Consider the following 20347-nt stretch of genomic DNA (forward strand, 5'->3'; position numbering starts at 1 on the left):
TAGGGTGCCAACCCACCGCAGGCTCATTAAATAAGGGTTTTCTAATACTATGCCTTGTTTGTCACCATAAACTGTACATTTTAAAGCACAAACATGTCACTTGTGTCTGTCAGAAGGAGTATAAGGTAATGGAGTGCTGGCAGGATGTAAGACCACAAATGCTGGCTGCTCAAGTTCAGAAGTGTGGCATCTTCCTCCTTGGGGAGCACAAAGTTGTTTTTGTGTTCCATACTGTCATTTTCAGGAGTTACAGGGCTGAGATAGATGGGAGTGACACTTGGCACCTTCAGACATCCTCCATTCAACGCTTAAACTGTCTTCTTTTATGTGCAGTTGCTGAAGGCCAAAGCTTTTGCTGTTCATTCAGAAGGTGCTTATGAGATCAGTACAATTCTCTGTATATTCCATCAAATCCTTTTTAGTACATTTTTTTAGTATGTTTTCTTTCTGTGGCTTCTACTTTCTTGCAGGGCTGGCTTCATTGTTGGGAGAGTGTCATTTTCAATAATGGATGCTGGACTTGCAGAGGTTCTCAAAGTATCGATTGTAGGTGGAAATGCATTATTTAAATAGCAGATAAGAGACCAAACATGTTCATTAAATGTTTAATATTTTTAATTAAGGAATTTATGTGGTTGATATTCTCTGCAAGTGCATCCCTCTTTTATCTTCTCTTGTGTTTTTCTTTTTTTTGGATAAAGTGCTGTGAGCCCTGTCCGGGACGCCCAGGAAGACAGGAGGAGGGCTCATTCCTCCTCCAGACCGCGAGGGGGTGTCCGCCCTTGTTGTATTGGGCACCACGGGTACAGGGCTTGGAAGCCCAACCCTGTAGGGGCCCGTGGTCACCGCCAGGGGGCATCCCCCTGCCTGAAGGACCCTGGACCCCAGTAATTCCACCACACCAGGAAGTGCTGGGGGGAAGAAGAGAGGGAACACCCGGAGTGCTTCCGGGAGGACAGCCGGCATTTCCGCCACACTGGGGCGTGTCTGCCGGATTGCCAGTGCACACCTGAAACACATCCGGGTATGGATAAAAGGGGCCGCCTCCCTTCATTCAAGGCTGGAGTCGGGTGGAAGCAGGACAAGGTTCAAGAAAAGAGAGAAGGAGGCGGTCCGAAGAGGCAGAGTGGTTGGCCTGGACTTTGGGGAAGATTGAGGTTTGTGGCACAATAATTGTAAATAGTATTGTAAATAAGCGTGTGGTCGGTGACATGAGTGTGTCTGCCTGTCTGTGTCCGAGCCAGTCTCCACAGTGCTTAATTGGCAGATCACCACACAGTGATCTATCTTAAACACTTTGGGGTCCATCCTGCAGGGAGACACAAAAATCTACTACGAAGGCGAGAAGAAGCAGGGAAGCCTTCAGTACCACAACCTGAATGGTAAGTTTTGACAAAACACAGGCCTCCATTGGCATGGTAGGCCACAGTTCCTGCATGGCCTGCTCCTGGGCCATGGCTGGCAGTGTTGCTTAACTGGAGATTTTTGCAAGAGCAAGTCATGGCCTTTTTCACCAGGTCACCATCACTGCTAGGGCTGTTGCCATACCTCTCCGTAAGAAACTGGTAAACCTGAAAACAAGACAGTTGTGAGTGCAGCATTTCAATCCTGTGACTGAGCATCAGTTTTGTCAGATTCATAGATTTTATCACCAAGTTACTGAAATGGTTTGGACCATTTTTAAATAATAGTGCCTTTTGGACTTAAAGTTTGGATCTTTACATAGGAATGGCAGAGACAGGTCAGCCCACCACACCACCCTTAGGAACAAGACACCCCCTTATCTACTTCATGGTCCTATGTGTTTACATCTATGGGTTTTCTTTCCTCTCTTAACTTAAGGATGTGCAAACCATCTATAGAACAAGGAGATTGGTGTCTGATCAGTGTTGCATCACTTACTGTAATTCTTACATTAATAGGACTTGTCTGGCTTAATTTTGTGACTTCCAGAGAATTGGTGTTATGAAAGGTAGCACATGAAACAAATAGCCAAGAGCATAGTAAGGAGCTCTGGATTGGCTTCGACAGCAGAAAAACTAGGCAGGTGGACGCTAGCACAAGTGTTGCACTTTGTTAGTTTTGTTACACTAACCATGGGCTTGCTGGAGAGACAAAAATGCTGTACTGATTGGAATAGACTATTTTAGTTGTGGAGCTCTACGTTCATACAGGCTCATCTAAGCTGATACTTTGACAAGTTAATTTGTGGAGCGATATCCTATTACGACTGGTAATTGGTGAAAAAGTGGCAGACTGCTGGTTCTTTGAGCACTGCAACAAAACCAAGGAAGCCTTCCATCCCATGCCTCTTAGGCTGTCTGTCATCATAACCCTTGGAAAGAAGTCCTCACAAATTGAAGTGGCAATTATCATAACAGTGGACCAATGCCTGTTGTTAAGAAAAAAATAATGGTATATTGAATGTTGCATTACTGCTGATAGAGCCCATTTTCAATACAGCCTTTAAAGTGGTTAACAACATTTCCATCAAAATATAACGTGTTATTCTGTTACTACTAATAAAACTCTTAATGACATTGACATTAAAACGGAGCTACTTTGTCAGGCCCCACCCTTATATACAGTACATACTTGATGAAGATTATACTGTTGAAACATTGTGTCCTTAACCTTATCAGTGTGAAAATGTTGTAGCCTTGTGTTAAAATCATTTTGCTTCATTTTTTCCCTCATCAAACAATACTCAATATCCCAGAATGACAAAGTAAATGCAGGATTTGAGGAAATGATACTTGAAAATTGGCTGAGGTACATCCTGTTCTATTTATCATTGTTCAGATGTGCCTGTAACTTTTTTTTATAGTCAAGCTATGAGGCTGAAGGAGTTGTCTGCAGGGCTCAAAGACAGGATTTTTTTCGAGGCACAGATATGGGAAAGGCTAAAAAAATGTTTTACAGCACGGAAGGTTCCCAAGAGCATTATGTGGAAGAAATCTGAAACAACACTGAGTCTTCTTTGAGCTGGGAGTGCAGCCAAACTGAGCAATTGGAGGAAAATATCTTTAGTAAGTAGTGACCATGAACCCAATGGTCATTCAGGCTGTGCTCCAGAGAACCTGTGTGGAGATGGGAGAAACTTCCAACATAACAACTTCCACTGTGACACTCCATTAACATGAGCTTTATGGCAAAGTGGCCAGACAACACATTAAAGCTTTTCAACAGCAGAGCTTGGGAGATTAGAAATGGTTGTGGGAAAGCTGAATGGAGCGAAATACAGAACATCTCTGGAGAGACATGAAAATAGCTGTCCACTGATGCCGTCCATGCAACCTAACAGAGCATGTGAGGTACAGAAGAGAAGAAATGCAGAAAGTGTGGAAGAATAATTTTAGGGTAGCATAACTTTCGTCTTCGAGAAACAGCATAAAGGGTTAATAAATGTCAGAAACCTTTGCAGGCATATCAGGAAATAAACAACAAAATGTACTTAAAGATGACTAAGAAATCAGCAGATGTCCTATAATACGACCAGAATGGACAGTTGTTATATGTACAGAAATTTCAAGGGTGGTGGCTCAACTCATACCCAAGAAGACTCTGGGTCATAGTCAATGCCAAAGGTGCTTCAATGAAGTACTGAATAAATGGTCCAAAAATTCTAAACTCTTGGTTTCTCTTTTTCATTCCGGGGTATTAAGTGTTGTTTGATGAGAGAAAAATGAATTGAAACACTTTTAGCATAAGGCTGTTGTATAATAAAATGTGTAAAAAGTGCAGGGGTCTGAATGCTTTCTGATGGTACATACAGTAGGTCTATGTGAAGTTATACGCCAATGTGTGGAGTCCATCGACTGGATCAAAGCCTTCATCAATGGATGGCAAAATCTATTGTTTCGGACACTTTTGAACTAATAATGTACTGTAGGCTTATCATCCATCACTTGACAGGACTTAAAATGCAGCAAACACATGTAAGCCTCAAAAGGAAATTTTTCACTGGAAACCCTTATGATTAGCCGATCTTTACCTCTTTTTCAGGACCCTTCCCGAAATTCTCCAGCTGCTTCAGAAAGCCAGTATTGGGCTTGATATTGGCTCGAATGGTGCTGATGTGACACAGTGCCTCCTGCCACTTCACGCCATGCACCACCATCAGATAGCTAGCGATGACCGTGGCACTGCGGGAGCTGCCTTGCAAGCTAAGAGGTCAGAAACACAAAGTCTCAGTGAGGTGAGCCATGTTTAGCAGGTTTATTTGTGAGATAAATTCAGAGAGGAATGATTTGAACTCCTTGCTTTACTTAACTCCACTAGCACTTCATTCTTTGCAGTTTCAAAATTGTTTATTATTTAACATTAACAATAGATACTGTCAGGTTAAGGACCTCCTGACGACTGAAAACCTCCTGAAAAATTATGATTCACCAGTATCTTCTGCTTCTTTCGCTTTATATTTTACATTTCACTTTCTGTTCTTAATACACTAAACTATCTCCTTACATTTTCTTTATTTGTGTAACCATAAAGGAATCTCTTTGAGTTATCATTTGTCTTTGTATCAATACAGTTTTCTTCCTGGTATTTCTGCTTTTGTTGTTAACAGTGTCTCTCCTTTTTTTAATAAGCCTTTTGTTATCACTGGTGTTATTTATTTTATACATGTTGTACAACTGCCTTTTCTGTAGTAATCACACTGTTATATCGACTCATTCCCAGTATCCAGTGGTTTGTAAAATATATAATTTATTTAAGACAAATAACCGAAGGCAAATGATGGGAACTCTACCAGTGTGGTGTAGGAAGAGGGTCATACAAAAATGTAAAGGCTAATATATGAAACACAGAAATTTTAATTTCATACAAAAACACGAAGGAGAAACTAAATTTATCAAAAAAATTAATATCACAGCTTCTTAAATATCAACTCTTAAATATTGAATTTTCAAACTCAATAGGCCAAAGCATTTTTTGCAGTGAGTATGCTGTTCTCACCAGTGACCTTGTTTGCCCCATGAGACTTTGCTAGGCAGTACCCCAACGCAAGAAAAAAAAGCCCCATCCTGCTTGACATTGGTGCATGATATGGCTGTGTCTAACCTCACTCAGTTCCCCAAGGAGAAACATCACTCTTCTACTGTGTTTCAACCCTTTGTTCTCATCTGCCTGTGTTTAGGATAAAGAATAACTAAATTTGCAGTAATTTCATTTGAGGGGTGGTACATTGGCTGACTATGATGAGAAAAGTGAGCATACCGCCACCAGATATACAGTACAACAATGATCAATGTGCCCTGGCTGTTGCAACACCACATGGCCAATTATACATGCCGATTAGCCATGTGCTTAGCTAGGAACTCAAAGGAGCCTCACTCCATCTGCAAATACAAGACCTGCTATTAAATAATAAAAACAAGAGATTTATTACTATTAACAAGGCATTTCTTTCTTCCATTTGGAAGTATTTACACAGATAAATCAGAAACAAAACAGACATTCTTGCTAGGAAAGGAGCTCCATCAAACAGTGGAAGGAGCCAGTTGGATGCCACAGCTTAGTGGCATAGCCAATGTGTGTTCCAAAAGGAGAACTCTGTGTGTCCACTGATCTAGAATATATATACTTATGGGTACTCCATATATTCCTTCCCTTTGCACCTTTTGTTGTCTGAGGCATGGTGGAACAGTGGTTAGCACCACTTCGTCACAGTTCAGATCACATATTTGGTGGCCATAATCAGTCTAGCATTGTTGGAAGACTTTTTCCCAGCACTCGGGGACACTTTAAAAACCAGTTCAGTTCCTACTCATTGACTTCCATGCATTTCACAGGTTCAGGGAAGTTCATGAATGTTTCTGTGATTTGCCTGAACTCACTGCAAAGTGAAATCTGCAACATTCACTAATCACTAGCGGCCAGTGCCAAACAATGTGAGAAGCATCCATGGAAAAAAGAAACAAAATTCTCACATAACTTGTGTCACATAATCAACATATCCAATATTCATTTGTAGGATCAAAAAGTGTTCCTCCCTGTGTGGATAGCTCTTTGAGTACTGAGAAAAGCGGTATATAAATGTAATGAATTATTATTATTATTAAAAATGTGTGCATTTTGTACTGACATATTATTAACATTGCTGTCTCTCTCCCCTTCATTCATTGGTGAAGTAACCTGTCTTTCATTCAAATGCACAGCATTGTGGGAATAACATCTTCCCTATAAGTGACGCGAAGTAACTGTTAGTAGTATTTTAGCAAAAAATACACACATTTTGAACAGTTTGACCATACAAATGGATATTGGATATGTGGATTACGTGAGATTTTGTTTCTCTTTTTACCATGAACGTTTTCACATCATTTGGCAATGTCCAGCACTGGCTACCTGTCAACCCTGTCGAGTTTGAATATTTCTTATTTAATTTCTGCATGAACACCATGAGATTAAAATATTTTTTCAGCCACGGCTGCAATCTACATAGGGTGAGTAACGTTTTAAAAAATCTCATTTTTGGGAAGAACCTTCCTTTAATTTGGTCAATTTCAATGAAAATGGCTTTTGTTTAAATAATGCAGACAAGCTGGAATATTTCTGTTGCCCCATCCTGGGCTAGTTCCAGCCTTGTGCTTGATGCTCTGTCTCCCTTTAAGTGGAAGATATCTGTTAATTACAATATGGCAAACTTTATGATATTAATAATAAACTATAGATGTAGAAAGATCAAAGAGAGATAAAGCTAAACTAATCATTTTTATTTATTTGTTCAATTGTTTGTTTGTTTGTTTCATGCCACACTGCCTTTTAGTTATTAAAGAGGAAATAACACAGGACTATCCACAAGATGGTGCCAGAGAGTCAAACTCTTCAGCCCTTTTGGGTGAAGGCAAATCAGTCAGGATGTATGAAGAATGTGCAGAATGTGATCCTATCAATATAAGTTAGTAAATATATATATTCTCAGATTGGGAAATGCATAATAATACATCACTGATCTGTCAATATTTGAATACATTTAAGATTTACTTTATTTGATTAGCTTTCATTTTAAATGATTTTTGTATATCACATAAGGTATCCATACCAATGACAAACCATAGGTATTGTATCAAAATTATTCTATGTCACCTTGGACGAAAGGCATCAGCCAAATAAATACATGGAAATGGAAATGGAATAAATTTAGGAACTGTGTGGTTTGATTAAACTGGTGTCCATTCACCAGTGCTTCTATAAAAGCACATCGCCACAAAACCTGAGGTGCATCTGACAGTAAAATGGAATCTGCAGGCCTCTTTATGCTCTTTGTTTGGAACAGTGAGGCCTGCCAAGATGCATTTAGGGACTTGCATTGAGATTTTCTCAAGATTTCATACCTGTGTGTGCTCCCTGCTTTTTCTCTGGGATGCTAAGTCCTATAGGTTGATAACCACTGAATCCCCTACTCTCAAATTTCTAAAAACCAAACTGCTTTAACTTTAATGGTGCTTGGGGTAGCAGTGCTGACTTATTCTGATTACACTACCAAGGATGGGTTCATACATTCGAGAAGGTTAGTCTCCTATCTTAACATCTGAACCCATGGCTCATCATATATACTGTACATTCTCAAATCCACTTAATCCAATTCAGCATTATGGGAGCAACAGTAGACAGATGCTCACATGCTCACCCCTTCTCTCACACTGGAGTCAGTCCAGAGTCAACAATTAGTGTAACACTTATAGCTTGGAGGATTGGACTATCTAGAGGAAGATGTGGGGAGAATATGCAAACTTGTAAAACTAGCGGACACTGGCATCAAGCTTAAGACACTGGATCTGTTAGGCAGTAGAAATAACCTCAGGGCCATTCGGCATACGTATACATGTAAATTATATATGTATATATAGATATATACTTTCGAACAGTTCTGAGAAGAAAGGGCCATTCAGCCCAATAAAGTTCACTGGACATTTTCACCTAATTTCTCCAAAATAATATTGAGTGGAATTTTGAAGGTCCATAAAGTTCTTCATACTAACACACTACTTGGTAAGTTATCCACTGGGGCACCTGTGTGGTGATCTGTGTGAAGACAAATGTTCTAACATTTGCGTGAAATCTACCCTTAACAAGTTTCCACCTGTTTACCCACATGATTGTTGAAGGACTCATTTTTAAGTAACAGCTTAGATCCAGTGTATTCATTTCCTACATAATTTTAAAAGAAAATCAGTCATGTCACCTCTTAATCTCAATTTGCTCAAACAGAAAATATTCAATGCTTTCTGAAAATGCAGGTAAATGTCATAGGCACCTGTCTTATCATTTTCTTTTATTGCTTCTTCATAGAATTGAAACATATTAGTAAAACATGATATCTCCCATCTGAACCCATATTGGCTGTTCCCTAATACATCTGGTTTAGATATGTGCTGTTCAACCCTTTCCTTAATTTTTTCTTCCATTAATTTAAATGTGATGGACACGAAGCGTACTGGCCTATATATACTTACTTCGATCCGGCCCAGTCCTTCTTTTCCTATAATGGGTTTATATTTGCTACCTCACAGTCCTTAGGAATTATCCTCATGTGCAGTGATTTTTGAAAAACACACTTCAAGAGTTTAAATATATACTCACTAACCTCCTTTAGTACTTTAAGATAAATATAATCTGTATCCAGCAGTTTATTTGATTTCAGTCTTTTTAATTTCCAAGCAGAACTTCTACAATATACAAGAAGTTACATATCCCATTGATTGTCCTTTTTACTGCTGGACTTATTTACTTCTTCACGTGTGTAAACTTCAGAATCTGAAAGTTTAGAGCCTTTTCTCTTTGTATGTCACGTTGTGTTTTGTTGTCAGAAGCTCCAGATCTACTAAGTCAAATTCCTGTACATTAAGTATTGGCAAAAAAAGTGATTCTGATTTCACAATGATTATATTTTAGTTCAGCCTTTAGTGTTGCTCATACATGTCACTTCCTTGACTGTCCTTTTACTACTAAGTTACTGAAAGATTTCAACAATACACATGCACACATTGTATATTGAAGTTAATCCAGGCAGCGATACCCTTATTGTCCACTTGGGATGCCACCATCACAGCAAGAGGTCACTTTTCGTAGGGTGACCTCCTGCTTGGTGTTTGAGGTTCACAAAGCCCTTAGGGAGCCATGTGTTTGTGGCTTAACAAAGTTATTGGGGAGGATAGCCAATCAGGTGCTCTCTAATACACCTATGCAGAGAGGCTAACATGGAGGAACATTCTGTCAATATGACACCAGAAACTGATGACATCATCCAGAACCCCTGAAGTGCTTATGGTAGGGTAGCCAGAAGAAGTTTGGGGCAGCATATGAAAGGGTCTTGATTCCTTTGTTCCTGTGAGTTTAAAATGGAGGAGAAGCAGCTGGTGATAAGGGCTCGGCTGGCCACGGGTGACAGTGTAGCCATGGGATACTGCTGTTTATTTAGGCCCAGAGGGCAGAGGTGCTGATTGTTTTGTTTTGTTGTACTTTGCTGTTCCACTATATGGTTTCTTCAGGTTTTGTTAATAGGGACTTTTTTATGATTTTGGACTGCTGTGTTGGTGTCTATGGGTCAGGTGCAGCTGAACAGCCCCCATACAATTAAAGAGCCCAGCGGTGGTGGGAGGTGAATTTGGGAGTACTTTATGGGTGGGATGATGGATGAGTCACTGCAAGAGATACATAGAAGTTCATGACCTTTACAGTTTCTTTCATTCTCCTTCCCTCATATTTATTTATTCATTTAATACATTATCTATTTTTGGCATATTTTTGCTTCCTTGGTTTTATCTGAGTCAGAAAGATCACTAAAGAGTACCCTTTCTTGTCGTTATAGTATGTATATAAATAATTTAAAAAAAGGTTGAGAAGCACTGTACTTTTAGTTTCTGAGATTTTTTAAAGTCATATCTTTTTAGCTGACGAGTGCCACTTTGTGAAGACAATTAAACAATTACCTCTTTCAGTGACAAACACATTGTAAGGACGTTTTTGATGATGATGTAAAGGGCACTGCTGTCTTGCATCTAGATTTGTTTATATTTTTTTTGTTTTGATTGTTGGTGTTATGACTTATGCCAAAACACAAAATTAGGTGTGCTGTTTGGCAGACTCTGGTGTTGTGAGCAGATAGCATTAGATTTGTTTGCAGGCTAAGCAGCTACAAGATGACTACTGAGACTCATATAAGGGATGTATGGATTAGAAATTGCTGCCTACTGGTGCCACATGCCTGACCAATTATAATGAGAACACGATGCCAAGTGATATTTCTTTGACATATTGTCCAAATTATGGATGAAAGCTGAACCTTTCTTAGTTACGTTGTAGATTAGCTATCCTGATGTTAATTTTGATTCAAGCCACTGTATGTGTAGAGGTCACATACTCTCCTGGTGTCTGTCTAAGATCTCTTTTGTATCTAAAAGACATGCCTGAGAGGTTCATTGAAGACTCTGTTTGTCAGTGAGTGTGCCCATGGCATGAGTGCACCCTGCACAGTGAACTGCCATCCCTTCCAGCATGGATCCCCAGCCTTGTGAATAATGTTCTGACTCCCTACAACCCTACACTCAGTTAAGAGAGTATATTTTCATTATTTGGACATTCATGCATTATATATTATATTATTATATTTTTATGACATATTTAATTTTTTTGTTTCAATAAGTACTTATTATAACTTTTTTATTAATTAACCTCCTAAATAAGGGAAAATTACCTCATATTAAAAAGCCGGGGCAATGCAAGACAAAATGCTAAAAATGCCAACAAATCCTTAATGTCTAATGAGCAAATGACCTACATGCTTGAGCATCATTTCAAAGCTGAGAAATGAGTCAGACACACAGGATTTCGTCACATAGTTACCCTTGTACACCAAGTCGCACACACCCCAAACAGAGTTTTGCAGCTGCAACCTTTATAAATCTTAAAAAGCAACATTGCTTGGAGGGAAACAGATGGCCGCTTTGAATGTGAAGAATAAGAGAGGTAACGTACCAGTGTACCAGGCAGCTCCCGCCATTCAGCAAACAGTAGTGAATAAAAGTGATGCATTCCTGAAAGTGCTTCATCCTGAAAAAGAGTGTTTTCAAAAGCTGTGACTGGTGATGGCTGGGGCGGTTGGACTTTGGTGAAAACGGCTTAAGCTACAGCAACTTCATTGGAGCTTTAGAGCATTAGGTGTTCACCATGTGATGGTACATTCTGTGAATGGTGCTTTAAGCAATCAAATACTTTGGAGTGGATGATTAGGTAGCACCTGCTTTATTATTTTTTATTGTTATCTAATACAGTTTACTCACACATTCTCATTTGGCATATCTCTTAATGGAATGCACAAGTATATCACGTCCTAAAAAATAAAGAAAACAAGAAGAAGGTTAGAAGAACATTTAGGTCATTGGTTATTTCTGTTCTTGAACAGTTCAGGTGAAGCTTCCTAACTCAGTACTACTAGGGTGTTGTACCGTGTTAGCCATTATGAATGTAGAGAAAAGCCAAGCAAAATGACACCTTTTATTGGCTAACTAAAAAGATTACAATATGCAAGCTTTCGAGGCAATTCTAATCTTTTTAGTTAGCCAATAAAATGTGTCATTTTGCTTGGCTTTTCTCTAACTCAGTACTCCAAGAACTGTCTATCACAGTGAAATGGTCCTGGCCTGCATGCCAAGGTTTCATGGCACAATGAAGTTCTCCTCACCTCCCAACTCCTGCACTGGCTCTTCTACTCTCCATGAAACTTGAAGTCTCCTAAGCTCCCAAGTGAGTCACCTTCTCCTCCTCCTCTGTGCTCTCCTCATTTGCTATCTCAGATGGTGAGACTCAGAGGTCCAGCAGTAAACGGGAGCACAATTCAGGCTGAGCTATAGACTTCGCAACTGATCACACATGAGTTCCCCCTCTCAGATGAAAGACACCCTTACCTGAAGCACAGGTTGAGCGGTTTGGTGAAGTGACAAGATATGGCTGATTTTGTTGTTTTTGAGCTGCTCCCAGTCCTTTGCATCTAAAAGATGAAGCGATAACAATGTAACTATGAAAAATGGATGGAGGCTCACCAAAGGTGTTGGTTGCAGCCATCCTGTGATATAACATAACATAACAATCAAATATAAATGCTCCAAATGACAGTCTCTCCCATGCACTGACACCATGGAAAGTTCTCATCTCAACCATTAGCTACAGTTCTCAAGTGCCAAGTCATACTGTTGCATTTGACATTAGATGTTTATGCAAGTGCCAATGCAGGAGCCAAGGTCAATTGCTGGCATGTCACAAATGTTCATTTAAATTGTTTATTTCAGTTTCATACCTGCCTTTTAATACAACATGGAAGGAATTACAATATTAGCATGTTCCCTAAGTCCTGCACACAAACAGACAAGATGTCATTCTTTCCGACTAGAAGTCTTACATTGTGGCCCAGATGTGACTTTTCGCATTGAATGGTACAATAGTTTCTTTTATTATATGTTTACATTTTAGGTTTTACATTTTAATAAGAGCAACACTCTCAAATGCCACTTTGGAGGCATCGCCCTGTCTCCACCCTTTCCCACATGTGCCAGGACTCACAAGACTCACTTGCAGGGTGGGGATTTTCAATGTGTGACACATTTTTTTTCCTTTTGATTTTTCATAGATTGAGTGCAGGCAGCTGTCAATGTGAGCTACTCCCTGACAGGAAAGGTGCTAATGTGGATTTATAGCCAGTCTGTCTACAGACGAAAGGAACTATATAGGACAGACATGAAAGGTACTGTATTACTGTATTTAAATAGATAGATAGATAGATAGATAGATAGATAGATAGATAGATAGATAGATAGATACTGCATATGATAGATGCTTTATTGATCCCAAAGGGAGGCTGCGGTTTGAAAAGCCTACAATATAAACTGTTGTCAGATATACAGTACAGGTTTAAACATCAAATTAACTAAATAACAAATAAAATAAATGTTTGTAATACCCTTTTTAAGATTCTAATTTGGGTGTAGTGGCAGTTAGAGGGGATTTATGTGTCCTAATGATCATTACAACTCTTCTAGCTGGAGATATGTGCTTCGGATAGCATTACTCAAACTGGTCTCTATTGGTCATGGAATTTTAATGAAGGACACCATGTTAAAACACAAAGTTGTTCATAAGTCTTCCCAGCACTATTGTGTACCTTATTGTGAAAGATCACTGATTGACTTTATACTGTAGTTGTTTCATCTGATCTAAATCCAGTAATCTGGAGAGTCAGATAACATTTGGTGAGTTATCAAGTTATTGATCATCGCATGGTGTTGAGCCATCTCCGATGAGCCGAGTGCCTGTTAGACAGACCTCAAAGACTAATTCAAGTAGTAAGGTCCTGCTGGAATCAATTAGTTGGACTCCAACAAGAGTGTGTCCAGTCTTCTATTCAGGATGGTATCTCTGCTGATTGCAGGTAATGTTGTCCTCTAGGCCTCATCAGACTTTGATCTTCAGGGCACAATGGAACAATTCACAGCAGAGTGTTATATGGTCATGAGGATTATTACAACCTGCAGATCTGAGGTGATGGTCCTTTCTAGAGGTGGTGCTGTTTAATAAGGTGGGGGCCAAGTGACAGAGAGAGAGCTGAGGTGATGTCACCAGGAAGCGCTCCGCTTTTTCAGTGCTAACAGAAGCCCCTTCAGGAACAGCAAGCTGAATTTAGCTCACACTCTAACAGATTGCATCCAAACGTCTTTGTAATTCAGATGTTCCAGGTTCATGGCTGACTGCCATCCGTTACCCCAGTGCAAAATATGCAGCCTGGGATGGATTGTGGTGTGGTTCAACAACAAAAGACTTGGCACAATCATCAGGATTTGCGTGAGTGGCATGAGGCAGTGCTGCACAGTAAGATGAGGGCTGTGCGAGAGAGAGGCAGCTCAGTTGGCATCACCAGAAACTTCTCCACTTGCCTGCACAGACAGTGAGGGGAGTTCTCCTTTAGCTCACACTGCAAGGGACTAATTCGGAAGGTATTTGTAATCCAGACATCATGGATTACGTGGATCATTTGATGGGTTCACAGCTGATCACAGCTACTACACTGCAAAATGTTTGACCTGGAATGGTTTGTGGTGTGAATGTTTTCTGCATTTAAGGGACGAATGATTGCCCCAAGTGGAAAAGTTAGAGTACCTCCAGTTCTTATTTACAAGTGGGTAAAGTTAACTATGAGATTGTAACAGTTCGGGTTGGCTCCACGCATCATCTTCCATTCGGAAGCCTCTTGAACCTGGATCATCAATAATCATAACCGAGATGAGCTGGGCAAATGAGGACACATATATCCAGACAAGGGGTAGGTGGAAAAGGGAATCAATGATTGTATCCATCAATATAAAATGGCATGCCAAAGTGCTGTGCAATCTTCAATAAATAAATAATGCATAAAAAGACTGAATGTGGAGGTTGAAATCAAGTCAAATGAATAATCCATAAAAATTAGGTTAAAATCCCATTCAGGAAGCTGTCTTTTAAAAGTCGTGAAGAATGGCGCATCCCTTTAAAACTGATGTCTACCTGGCTTACCCTATTCAGGTCTCACAGCACAGAGAAACACCAACCAACAGGCACAGGCAACCTTCAATCCTTTCTGTGTCACCACCACCAATCTCAAGGCGTTTCACTGGGTGCTGCTGAGCCTTACACTTTTCCACTCCCGCTACCATTCCCCTGTCTTGCCCAGAGCACATTGGTTTCACCTGCTCCCAGGCTTCTCAGCAGGATCAACCCTCAGCCCCCTCTTGAGCGCTAGCCACACACTTCATCCACGGAGCTCCATTCCTGTCCATCTGTTCCCTCCAGTTGCATCGGATCTAACTTGCTCCTGCACTTCTCTCCATCTAACCTCCACTCTCTTTTTGTCTCTCGAACCTTTTCTCTGTTCCCCCTTTGCCATGCAGGCTCCTTTTTATCTATCATCTCTCATTGGGTGCAGGTGCAACAAGCCACTACCGTCAAGGCACAACTGAGGCACCCGACTGACCCGCGTGTCTTCACCCAGGTATGCGACGTGATCAGCCAAGTACCTCAATTAACCACGGAGCAAAGCGTACCTGCACACAACCGCATCCGATTATTCATTTAAAACCTCAACCAACACCACTGACCACTTATCATGGAGACTGACCAACTGACAGTGCAGTGGCAACAGTTATACAGGGTAGCCCACGACAAAGTGGCCCGTCTCCACCAAGATGACTCCCGTCTCGTCTGCAGCCAGATAAGCAGCTGTGGTCGTGTCGTCTGCCTTGTTTCCTGAGTGCACTTGTTACTTCCAGCAAGATGGTGCAACTTGCCATACTTCTCGTGTATCTATGGCTATTATTTAGGAGCATTTCCCTGACGAAAGGATTATTAGCAAGGGTTTATGGTCACCACGATCGGCTGACTTAACAACGTGCGACTATTTCTTGTAGGGTCATTTAAAGGGCTGTGTGTATGACACAAATCCGTGGACTGTAAATGAACTGAAGTTGAACATAGAAAATGCAATACAGAGAATCGATCCCATGACATTGCAAAGAGTGTACATTAACATGCTGAAACAAGCACAGAGATGTGTTGACGCACAAGGAGATCACTTTCAGCATCTTCTGTAAATGTGAGTACCAAATTTGATTGTTTTTTTTCTTCACCACATAATTCAGTCAACTCGGTGGAGGCGGGCCACTTTTTCGTGGGCCACCCTGGTACAAACATACCGATCTGTATTGATGAAGCAGGAGCTTAGTCCATTAAAAACAGATGTTACTTTCCTGCTGAATCTATGTATATTCTCATTCTCACTTACATTTATGGTTACAAATTCTAGTTAGTAAATATTAGAATGAGCTTGAAAGTACAAGTGGCTACAATGAGTCTCTTGCAAAGATGGATCTCTGAGTAGGCCTGCTAGTTCCCATGATCAACAGGAGATAACTTTGATGACCTCCAATGTATTTGGCTCAGCTGGGAGAAAACTAAGGATCAGACCCAAGACATGTTGAAGTGATCACATATCTCAGATATCCTGAGAGAGTCTGGTATTCCCTATGATGCTCTGGGGATAGGATGGCCTGGTCAGCCCCACAACCCTTATCAAGAAACACAGGGGGGGAAAAAAGGTGGCTGTGTTTGTAATTTATTTAAAATTCATTAAATCATTAAATGGAAGAGAAATATAATCTAACCAGAGAATGTATTGTAAAGTCTGACCCAAGCTGGTAAACAAAAAAAAAATCAAACAGCTTCTCGGAGCATCGTCAAAGAATTGATATTAAATTTTATTAATTATGCATTCCCTGGATAAACACACTGATGAAGCAGAGTAGAGGCCACTTTGGAACTGGTCAAGATGTCACCTGTAGTCATGGCAAAGATGAATGTTGGAATTCCTCCTGTGTATCTTAGATTGACTTATTTATATTGGCTATGCCATATTCTGTACCTGCAACAGTGGAATGAGAATCACAATGTTTTACTGCAGGTCATGATGGTGGTAAGTTACCCTAAGATGTTGATCTGCTTAGCCACTTAGTCACAGACACAATGGAGGAACAGCAACTCGCTACCAGACTGGATCAGGTTGCTCTTTATTACGTGTCCATGTCTTTCTAGTTGAAAAAGACCCTAAACATTCTGATGGTGTTCAGACATTTTCTTTGCCAAGGCATTTTCTCGCATTGTGTGCTTAAGGTGTACAGTATGAAAGGAAATGTGTGAAGAAAGATTTTACTTCGACATCTGTCGTGATTTTACTGATTATAAACAAGCATCCTTCCTGGCTGGCACTGTGACAAAGTAGTAAGTGCTGCTTCCTCAAAACTTTACAGTCCTGAGTTCAATTCCTGTCATGGTGGTTGCCAAGAAGGAGTTTGCATTTTCTCTTTGTGAGTTTTTCTATGTACATTAAGTTCCTCATACATTCTAAAGATGTGGACGTAAGATTCAGTGTTTAGTCTAAAATGAGTGTGCGCAGTGACTCCTGGAACGCTATCTTTTTTTTTTTGTTGTTCTTTATTTCGCCTTATACAATTTCTTGTATTAGGAATTTGTTAGTTTTCACATACCCCTTGGGGTCAGAGTGCAGGGTCAGCCATTGTACAGTGCCCCTGGAGCAATTACAGGTTAAGGGTCTTGCTCAAGGGCCCAGCAGAGTAGGATCTCTTTTGGCAGTGACGGGGATTTGAACCGGCAACCTTCTGGATACCAGTGCAGATCCTTAGCCTCAGAGCCACCACTCCGCCCCATCCTTGAGCCCAGTACTTCCAAGGTAAACACCGTCATTCTCAGGACCCTATAGATGAATTAAAGTGGGCAATTTTAATGAAAGGAATTCTTTTCACTTACCTAGGCAGCTTCCTAGGTAAAGTCCAGGCACAATCTGGTGGAGTAAAAAACAAAAAAATAAGTGAAAAAGAGTCTTGTAGGATTTCTACACCTATTTGGAAAACATCAAAGAGTGCGCAACAAGAGTAAACCGAGTCCAGTGATCCTTTTAGGAAAGGCCAATCATCATAGCAATATGTTTTTGGATGGTGAAAGCAAACCCAAGTCCCTAAAGAAAACTTACCGGAAAATAGACAGAATTCACAATAAGGCACCATAATCAGAAATCAAGGCAACATTCAACCCTCATACTGTACCACCATACTACCTTACAAAGAAGGCAATGCTTCATGGCAGAGTGGCTTCAACCCAACTTAACTTCATCCTGAAGGTGGCGGTGTTGGGGTGAGCCTGAGGATATGCAGGGGTGTTCACATACTGACCACTTACTAGGCACAACTATTTCTCTCTTTCACTCTGTTTTCAGGCTGTGCCAGTCTACACATTTCCTTTTATTCTCATCATCATCATCATCATCATCATCATCATCACCCAAGCCATTTATCACCTGGGTTGAAGCACACCCCCTTCCCCACTACCATATTCATAGCACATATGCTTTTTCTGGCCTACTTTTTCATTAGCAGCCCTGCTCCACCCATCCTCATGCCTCTGTCACTAAAGCATCTTGGAGCTGCAGCAGAACCTGAACAACTGGCCACAGTGTCACCATAAAGCAGGAAGCTGTCACATTTTCCTTTTATGGTTCAGGACCAAGTCTACCTGCTTGTTGCAGAGTGACTACTCAGGTTGTATTGATTTGATGTATACACAGAAATGGTGCTGCATACACTTAATCATGAATTTCACCAGTGGGCTCCCATTTCTTCATATGCTGGCAAAGATGACAAGATGGCATCTTCTGCACTGTAAACCCTGGGGATGGCATCACTGTAACCAATGCAGTAAACTGCATTCTTCAGGTTGTAGCAACCACCTTAAAGGGCACCAGCTATCAGACTGAGCATGGGGTGCCCTACTACTTCTGTACCTTACTGTTTTGCCTCATGGAAAATGGAATCCTCCAGAAACAGATAATGTCCCTTCTAATGTTGTGATTATTACTTTTCATGCCTGCATAAGAATAAAAAATGATGCAGTAAATATTGCCATTCAACGTCAACTTACCTGAAACATGAGACTTGGCAAAGCAAGTCCAAAGTTTGTCCCAATTGTTGAATTCTTATTTTCACTTTGGAGCATTTTAATTTTGTTAGAAAAAGCAAGATCAGGCCAGAATTTGAGGAAATTGAGATTTAGGAGACATAGCAAAATGGACGGGAAAGTGTGCCAGGATATCAAGTAAAGAAATAATTTTTCCACAGCACGTCATCCATCACAGCTCTACAGACCTCACCCAAAGCGGTGGTACAAAAACAAAGAAAACCAAAGACAGCTGAAGCCAGTCAAAGAGGCAAACATATCCCACAGCAAGGTGAGAGGTGTAGCATTACCTGACTCATCCCCTGGCCCATCGTCAAAGAGTGCCTCTGCTTCACTCCTCTGTCACATCCACTTTCAGCTAAGCAGCTCAGAACAGAATGGACCTAAAGAAATGACCAGAGGGGCCGAGCTCTCTGAATCCCAACTGCATCCCAGCTGTGCTGAAGCCCTTAGTGAGAAAATGTGTACCAAAGAATTCAGTTTGCAAGCAGGCTGCACTCCCTTTCCTCGGGGCAAACCTGCTAAGAGCCGCCTCCTGTCTGGCACATTACTGAGGGCAGAGAGCCTGGTATAAAAGTCTTTTTATATCTCTCATATTTTTTCCATTTTTTTGTTTGCCCTACCCTTTATTTTACCATCTAGCAGAGTGAAAAGATCACTTCCTTGAAAACAGACACTTTTATTCCTTTAAGGTGGGGCCATCGATTAAGGCAAGAAAACTAAGAGCCGGAGTGTGGTGCTGGATATCACTGGGCGATGCTTAAGATGGCTTGGCCACGTCCTCAGATGAACCAGAACCGTATACCTAACGTTGCTCTGAGCTGGATACAACGTGAGAGGCACAAACAAGACTAAGACTAACAAGCCTAAAACAACCGGGCAACGAACTGTGATAAATGAACTGAAGGAGATGAATCTAACATGAGGTGAAGCAGAACACGTAGCACAAGACAGGACCAGATGGAGACAAATTCTCAATGCCTTATACGCCTTTTGGCATGAAGAGGATTAATAAATAAATAACATAATTAGTAAGGCAAAAGGCCACACTTCTGCCAAGTAAAGGCTTGAGGAACTTCTAATCCATGGATTGATCTTCCATTAGTCTGAGACCATGCATCTCCCAATATTGGCACCTTAGTTGCACTGTGGCCAGTGCTCTTCTTGGGAAGGCAGCCTTCTGTTCAGGTCAATGCAGGACACGCTACAGATTTGGACCTGACTCTCACTAATTTCCATTTTCCCAAGAGGACTTGAATAGAATAGCTGCTCTCTTATTTATTTATTTGGTAGACACTTTTATCCAAGATGACTTACAAAGCAAGTGATAATATGTACAAGGAAGAAGGTGCTAACATCAAAGCAACAGAGCACAAGATAAAAAGTACTAGGGAGTAGAGTTGCTACATAATTATAGCTACAGCTAGACTAAGAGAAAAATCATTATCCTAAACTCTTCGGTGCAACAGCAGCTACCCTGTAGAAGAGAAGCCAAGCAGATCTAGAGTACAGAAAGGTGTGTTTTCAAAAGGCACCTAAACACAAGTAAGTCGGGTGCAGTTTGAATAGATAAAGGGAGATCATTCCACAGCTTTGGAGCAAGAACAGAGAAACATTGTCTAGTCTTGGCATATCTGGCAAGAAGAGGGACGATCAGTAGACAGGCAGAGGCAGATTGAAGGCTTCTTGAAAGGTTGTATGAAGAGACCAAGAATTGGAGATATTTGAGGAGCAGACTCGATCTGGTCAAGCCAAAAGTTTTGAATTGGATTCTTGGAGTAAAAGGAAGCAGGTG

The 20347-nt window shown here is 40.7% G+C and overlaps 1 protein-coding gene across 2 annotated transcripts; it reads right to left on the reverse strand.

Moving 5' to 3' along the window:
• Nucleotides 1–1249: 1249 nt before the first annotated feature.
• Nucleotides 1250–19034, reverse strand: LOC114659365 (dual specificity protein phosphatase 22-like). 2 transcript variants are annotated; one of them, XM_028811812.2, is made up of 7 exons: nt 18843–19034; nt 17350–17383; nt 11913–11995; nt 11289–11338; nt 10984–11058; nt 3995–4166; nt 1250–1571 (listed from the first exon to the last, which is right to left on the reverse strand). In XM_028811812.2, exons 1-7 carry the CDS (start codon nt 18861–18863, stop codon nt 1284–1286), a joined length of 723 nt encoding a protein of 240 aa, XP_028667645.1. In that variant the 5' UTR covers nt 18864–19034; the 3' UTR covers nt 1250–1283. The 2 variants fall into 2 exon arrangements, with proteins under 2 accessions (XP_028667645.1, XP_051788865.1); XM_051932905.1 differs by lacking the exon at nt 17350–17383 and having other exon boundaries at nt 18809–19034.
• Nucleotides 19035–20347: the final 1313 nt, after the last annotated feature.

This window comes from Erpetoichthys calabaricus, chromosome 10, assembly GCF_900747795.2.
Source record: "Erpetoichthys calabaricus chromosome 10, fErpCal1.3, whole genome shotgun sequence".
Taxonomy (NCBI): domain Eukaryota; kingdom Metazoa; phylum Chordata; class Cladistia; order Polypteriformes; family Polypteridae; genus Erpetoichthys; species Erpetoichthys calabaricus.